At 39.2% G+C, this 6,981-nt stretch overlaps 1 protein-coding gene across 3 annotated transcripts in view; it reads left to right on the top strand.

Annotated features, from left to right (window-relative positions):
* LOC103380361 (oxysterol-binding protein-related protein 5-like) overlaps positions 1-4,839 on the top strand; it is a 5,169-nt gene extending 330 nt beyond the window's left edge. The window contains exons 2-12 of one of the 3 annotated variants that reach the window (XM_017032866.2): positions 723-907; positions 990-1,071; positions 1,285-1,383; positions 1,540-1,636; positions 1,728-1,826; positions 2,375-2,472; positions 2,552-2,641; positions 2,835-2,971; positions 3,322-3,501; positions 3,588-3,711; positions 4,162-4,839. In XM_017032866.2, coding sequence (XP_016888355.1) covers positions 723-907; positions 990-1,071; positions 1,285-1,383; positions 1,540-1,636; positions 1,728-1,826; positions 2,375-2,472; positions 2,552-2,641; positions 2,835-2,971; positions 3,322-3,501; positions 3,588-3,711; positions 4,162-4,167 — 1,197 coding nt within the window. In that variant the 3' untranslated portion in view covers positions 4,168-4,839. The other 2 variants (XM_017032865.2, XM_008312293.3) reach the window with 2 other exon arrangements.
* Positions 4,840-6,981: the final 2,142 nt, after the last annotated feature.

Raw genomic sequence — 6,981 nt, 5'->3', positions numbered from 1 at the left:
GGAGACATGAAAGTTACACACTGAACACTAGGCCCATAATCTCTACTGCTGTTCAAGCCTATGATAGCTTTCATCACATTTTAATGAAGAGCCAACTCACAGTAGGCAAAATAACAGTTGACACAGGAGCTGTTGATCAACTGCTGCCTCTACTACCAAGTTGATACTAAGTTATGTTTAAAAATCATACCAGATGACATTAAACCAGCAGCTCTTACTTTTATATGAGCTAAAATCAATTCTTATATCTATAGATTTCATACATGACAATTAAGAGCAGCTGTTTTCAAATGTGGGTCAATGGCCCCCTGGTGGTCCACAAAGGCATTGTAATGCCCCCAGTATTGTACAGTAGTATTTATTTTTTTTAGCGTCTTTCACACTGGCAAACTAGAAGGATAAAAATTAAATTAACTGTAAGAAAAAATATATAATCTCAACACCTCCTTATACTTGTCCCCAGATTGCTTTTTAGTCAAAACAGTCATCCCAGAATTAAAATCCATTAACAGCCCTACTGTGAGATTTACCACTCTCAGGGCCCACCATCTAAGGCCTAAACTCTGGCTAAGACACAAGTGAGAAAATTGTTTGTCAACTTTTCAACAAAAGTATTATCTTGTTTGTCTTAAGGCCTTAAGGTCTTGACCTGATAGTGTCTAAAATGTCTGTCTTCAAGCCTCTGTTTCTCTCATGTCTCCTAATCTTGTCCTCTGTCTCAGGCTGGTGAGGCATCCCAGGTGGAAACAGTATCAGAGGAGAACAAGGGTCTGATCTGGAGTCTGCTCAAACAGCTGCGGCCAGGTATGGACCTGTCCAAAGTGTTGCTTCCAACCTTCATCCTGGAGCCACGCTCCTTTTTGGACAAGCTGTCTGACTACTACTACCACGCTGACCTGCTCTCACAGTCAGTGCATTACAGCTGAAATATCTAACATCACACTCTGCTCCACTGACCTCTGTCTGACCTCCCTGTACTTTTCTCCCAGAGCCGTACTGAAGGAAAGTGCATTTGAGCGCATGAAGCAGGTGTTAAGATGGTACTTGTCTGGTTTCTACAAAAAACCTAAGGTGAGGCTGTCAGTGCCATGTTGGCACTGTGTGTCGTCTAAATATTCCACAGCAGAAGGGTAGAGATTTTAAAAACAGAGATGGAAAACATAACGATGATGAAATGTTAATATTTCAGTGACATCATCTTCCACATCACACAGCAGAAATTGGACTAGTTCTTATATCCCAAACATTTTGGATTTGAGTTTTTTCTTTTTTTTTACTCTTCAGGGTCTTAAAAAGCCTTACAACCCAATCCTGGGGGAAACGTTCCGCTGCTGTTGGCCCCACCCTCAGACTCAGAGCTGCAGTTTTTTCATAGCTGAACAGGTGAAAATAGACCCTGGACTGGAATGAACCAGTCTTTCTGACGGGGATCATCAGTTACTGATTTATCCTTTTAACCCCTGGAATTTAAAAATTGAAAACAACATTACGAAGGGGCGTCACCACTCTGTTGCTCAAATGTATGTCTCATGTCTCTAGGTGTCCCACCATCCACCTGTCTCTGCTTTCTACGTCTGCAACAGAAAAGATGGCTTTTCTGTCAGAGGAAGCATCCTGGCCAAGTCCAAATTTTATGGTACTCGTATTAAACCTTTCACTAAAACAACTCCTACACTTGGCTTCAACCACTGTACAGTAAACGTCATCATCTCCTCTTGGTGTTGTAGGCAACTCAGTGTCAGCTATTCTGGATGGTAAAGTCAGGCTGATGTTCCTGAACAGGGATGAGGAGTATGTCATCACAATGCCATACGCTCACTGCAGAGGTAAACTGGACACACGTACACTGTGTTCACTCTGGTTAACACTGGAAATTAGTATTCCCACAACATTCCAGTTTTCTGGAGGGTATCAGGCTTCACTGCAGTAAGATGAGTCCATGTACATATATTGTATACACATATGGATACACACATATATGCACAAAAATATAAAAATACATGTGCATATACTGTATACACACATGCATACACATACAGCTGTAGAAATACATGTACAGTACATATACTGTATACACCTACGCATATACAAACGTACATATGTACAAAAATATGGAAATACATGTACATATACTGTATACACATATACATACACATACATATGTACAAAATATATAAATACATGTACATACTGTATACTGTATACATATATGCATACACGTACAAATATACACAAATATATAAATACATGTATGTAGTCATGTATGTAGAATAGAATGCACATGTGGTATCAAAGACAGGTGGTAGAGTCTACTCTGAGGTACACTGAGATTGAAAAGCTGGTCCTCTAATTCTGCATTCTCATTGTCTTGTAGGAATTCTGTACGGAACTATGACACTAGAGCTGGGTGGGAAGGTTTCCATAGAGTGTAAGAAAACAAAATGTGTCACAAAAATGGAGTTCAAACTCAAGGTAACATTTATATCATGATTACCAATCATGATATATATATATATATATAAATATATATATATTATTGCTTTCACTGCAGCCTATGTTGGGACGACCCTGCTCTGTCAATCAGATCATAGGGAAGATCACAGTAGGGGATGAGACTCTGGCTACAGTTGACGGGTACTGGGTAAGATAGAGCTTTAAAACCTTCACCCTCTGATCACACGTCTGTTACAGGTGTGTAATCACTCCATAGTCTGGAGGAGTAGAAAATGTTCTTGGTTGAATAAAAAAAATGGAATAAATACATTTGTTCTCATGATGACATTAGGGTTGATCATGTGACATAAGACTGATGTGCTGCTTCTCTGTCTGATCAGGACAGTGAAGTATTTGTCTATGACAAATACTCAGGTCAGCAGGAGTTGCTGTGGAATCCCAGTTCAGAAATCCGCAGCCACCGTCTCAAGAGACAAGTGGTACCAGTTGATCGGCAGAGGGAGTTTGAGTCTGAGAGGTAAACAACATGAATGATGATCGCACTATAAAAGGTGCTGTGGGTAACATTCTGGAAGATTTCTCAAATATAACAACCGGCAGATCGTTTGGGTGTTAAGCATCCAACCTACCCAAAACATGGGTAGGTTGTGTTTCCGGAAATAGAGATTTGTCTACAGTTTGAAAAACATTCAACACATACAATGTCAATCACAAAGGTATGGTTAAGCATCAGTTATTTCCTGGCCACACATCTGAGAAACAGAGCCACGGATGACTCACTTAAATGTTGTTAAATGTTGGTAAATTCACTTGACATATTTAACACCACCCACATCTCTCAACGTCATTATGTCGATCCCCTGGCAGACTGTGGCAGCATGTGACCAGTGCCATTTTGGATCAGGACCAGCAGCAGGCCACTCAAGAAAAGTCTGTGCTAGAGGAGGCTCAGAGGAGAGAAGCCAAGGAGAGAGGAGACACACAGTGGATCCCACGACTTTTCCAAAAGGACCCTGTCAACTCTGAGTGGATCTACAAGCACATGGAGTAATACGCAATAAGTCAATACTGTGGTGATGTAGGTAGAGAGGGGAAAAAAACAACTAATAATCACATGATACTAATATCAACAGGATGCAGCTGTGGGACCCAGGTCAATGTCTGGTTCAGTTTGAGAAGGATGGTGTGATCCAGACGCAGGAGAAAACTCGACACAATGAACGGCCTGACAACAGCAGTTGGACAGATCAAAAAGAGGTCGCACAGCTACCTGTGGGCGTACTGCCTGTTATCAACGATGACTCAAATTAGATACGTTTTTGACCAGGCTGTATGGTCCTCTGAGGTTTAGGGTTTGGTACAATCACAGGTTATTGATTTTCTGTCATAACTGTTCCATACACAATGCCCCACATTCACATTTACACTAAAAAGGTATATAATTGTAACTTGTTTGAACTATAGTGTTAAAGTATGAGAAACTACCGTAGTTTTCCGGACTATTAGCAGCACCAGAGTATCACAAGTCACACTAGCCAAAAAATGCATAATGAACAAGAAAATAAATAAATGGCTCCGAAGTGTAAGTTGCACCAGTGCCCTCTAGCGGCTGTCAGTGTGAAATAACGAAAATAACATTGCAATATTGTTTTTATGAGACTTTAATTCATTAATCTGTTTTTCATTAATTTTCTTCTTCAATTTCAGAAATGACACCTGTGTTTTACCTGCCAGCCTTGGCCCAGCTATTGAAGTTTGTCTTTCTCTCGTGTTGGTATTGATTGAGCTCCGACCATTACTTGAATATGTAGTTCATGTAAAAAAGAAGTGAATAGTCAGAAATGTGTTAAGGTAAAGTGGTCATGTTTTAAGGAAATATAGTCATATTAATTAAATTAATTAAATGTCGCACTGGTCAGTGCCATCTTAAATACCTGGGGAACACCTTGGAAATAGACTTTTTAAAAACTATAGCATAAATATATCAAAATAGTTTTTGTATGTTAGTTACATGGGTTTTACTAGAAAAAAAAGATTTCATTTAAATTGTGTATATCCAATATATTAAATGGCATGTGAGGAGTAGATTCCAAATGAGGATTTTATTGTACAGTTTAAAGAAGAGGCGGCGCACATTCACAATTTAACAGTTACATGTAAAAGATTCATTGGCAGGAAAATACAAAACAACATGCTGAAAACCCAACATTTATCAAGTTATATAAGGTGTGTTTTTCATTTTTATATGTCCGTATTCCTATCCAACAATATTTATATCTCCTTTAAGAATGCATATAATAATCAGGCTACTGTCGCTTTTTCCACTAGAGGGAGCCGTTGATGTATGTAACTGTCTTTTAATAAATCCTCCATTGTCTGTCCTTACGTGATGACAATTATTGGACATAAAATGAGAGAGTATGGTCTCTACAGGAGATATCAACCCAGTCCCGACACTGAGAACAAACGTTAGGATCATGTTGACTTGTTGACTGACTGTAACTGAGAGATGAACCTGAGCAGGTGTAAATCTCCACGTGGATCAATGGATCTGCCACACACACAGATTTAAGCCCCTGTGGGAGAGTTCAGATTGTTTTGTGTGACTTTCTTAGGCCTGGAGAGTGGCTGAAATCCATCTGTCCTTCATATTTACATTGACTACTTTGTGTTTAATAGAAAATAAAGTTATATTTATTTGAGAAAACAGCAGAGATTTGGTCTTTTGTATCGCATTTACTGTTAAACCTCGAATCCAACAAATAGAATCAATTTTAAGTGCAGAGCATCACGAATGATGCAGGCCAAAAATATAAGGACATACTGTTGTTTGATCTGTTAAATCTGTCTGTCTACACTAAAAACAATGGATAAATGATGATTGGTTTATTACTGATTGGGTGATTTCTTTCGAGTAAAGAGATCTCTATGGAATTCTATTCCCCTGTCATGTTTCTAGCTTACATTTAAGACTAAAACTCTAGTAAAAACTGATGCAGTTGGCATAGAAGGAGGAAACAGCAGAGGGTGGAACAGTGAGAAGGATGCTAAAAGTGGAGTTTCTATATATAAAAAAATGAAAGGTTAGCAGAGATGTTCCCACGCTAAGACTTCGGTTTTGGCTTAAGCTTTCTTCATATTTTCCTCTGACGACATAATGACTGTATCTTGCTCAAAGATCAAACCCTAAAAATAAACAATGCTGCCCATTCATTGGAATCGTATTGAATTGTACCAGGTACTGATTGTGAGAAGTGGATAAAGACATATGTGCAGCGGAGACAAACAGTGAGATCCTCCTCCACAGCTACTTTGTGTTGTCCAGAGTTAGCTGCGAGTCTGTGTGGGTGCACACTGGACTATTGTGTGTTCTGAGAGTGTGTGTGGGGCTGACACTCCAAACTATGCCGTAGAGAATGTGTGTTTGTATGAGTTTTTTTCATGGCTGTAGGAACTGGTGAATAAGAGACATAATTCGTCTTAAAATTCCCTTCTGTGGCAGAAAACCCGTGTCAACCAGTGTGTGTTGGTGTATTTACATCATCATCGTCACAGGACACATACACACAGATAGGAAAGATGAACATGACTACCTAAGTCACCACATTTAAGATTAAATTCATATCAATATGTTGATTATTTTGCTGTATATGACAGTGTGTTACACATTTTAAAATGTTTCATGAAAGCCCTTGAATAAATACATTTGTTCATTTTAAAATGTTTCATGAAAGCCCTTTTAGCACTTCCATAGTGTAACAGTTGGCACGCCAGTCTGGTGAGCAGAGACTCCCAGAGAAACCACATTCTTGGCACCTTCAAGGGACAGCCTGTTGCAGCAGATCTGCTGTTAACACAAGAATTTCTCAATTGTGGGATCAATAAGGTTCAACTTATTTTATTTATAAGGTCTTGATGACAAAACACTAAAATGCCTAATGGAAGATATGGAATTGTAAAATTCTATGAAAATTCTATTTCTACCTAGATACTTACTGTGTCATCCAATACTTGACCTATTTTCATTTACTTTCACAAAGCATTTTGCTCAAACTGGGGGTTTATACCCAACAGTGGACCATGAAAATAGGTCTGGTGGGTCATAGGACAAGATAATGTCCACAGTATCAGTTTCATTCACGAGGAAAGTTCATGTGACTGACGCAAGGCAGTGAATTATAGAGCTCTATTGGTAATAGACACAGACAGACTCTCTGTCTCCCTCTGTCTGTCACTTAGTATAAGTGCTTCATACATTCTAGACCCTAATGAAACAAAAACTAACTATAAGTGTTGGCCTTTTAAGAATGAAAAAACTTCTTCTTCTGGACTGGCCCTAATGTTTACTCTGCTGCAGGACAGGCCTGTCTTCCATGGTCAACTGCAGGTCACATTTTGCAGGAGGGAAGAAACAGAAACCTGCCTTCAAAGTGGCAGAGGAGAGGAGGAAACCTGAGGACCAATGTTTTGTGTCACTGTCTTTATCTCTGGTGCACTAACAAAAACGTGTCTCTTCTCTCTTTTCAT

Source organism: Cynoglossus semilaevis, chromosome 6, assembly GCF_000523025.1.
Source record: "Cynoglossus semilaevis isolate Cse_v1.0 chromosome 6, Cse_v1.0, whole genome shotgun sequence".
NCBI lineage: Eukaryota > Metazoa > Chordata > Actinopteri > Pleuronectiformes > Cynoglossidae > Cynoglossus > Cynoglossus semilaevis.
Note: the sequence above shows the minus strand (reverse complement) of the source record. Positions and strands in the feature narration are given on the sequence as shown.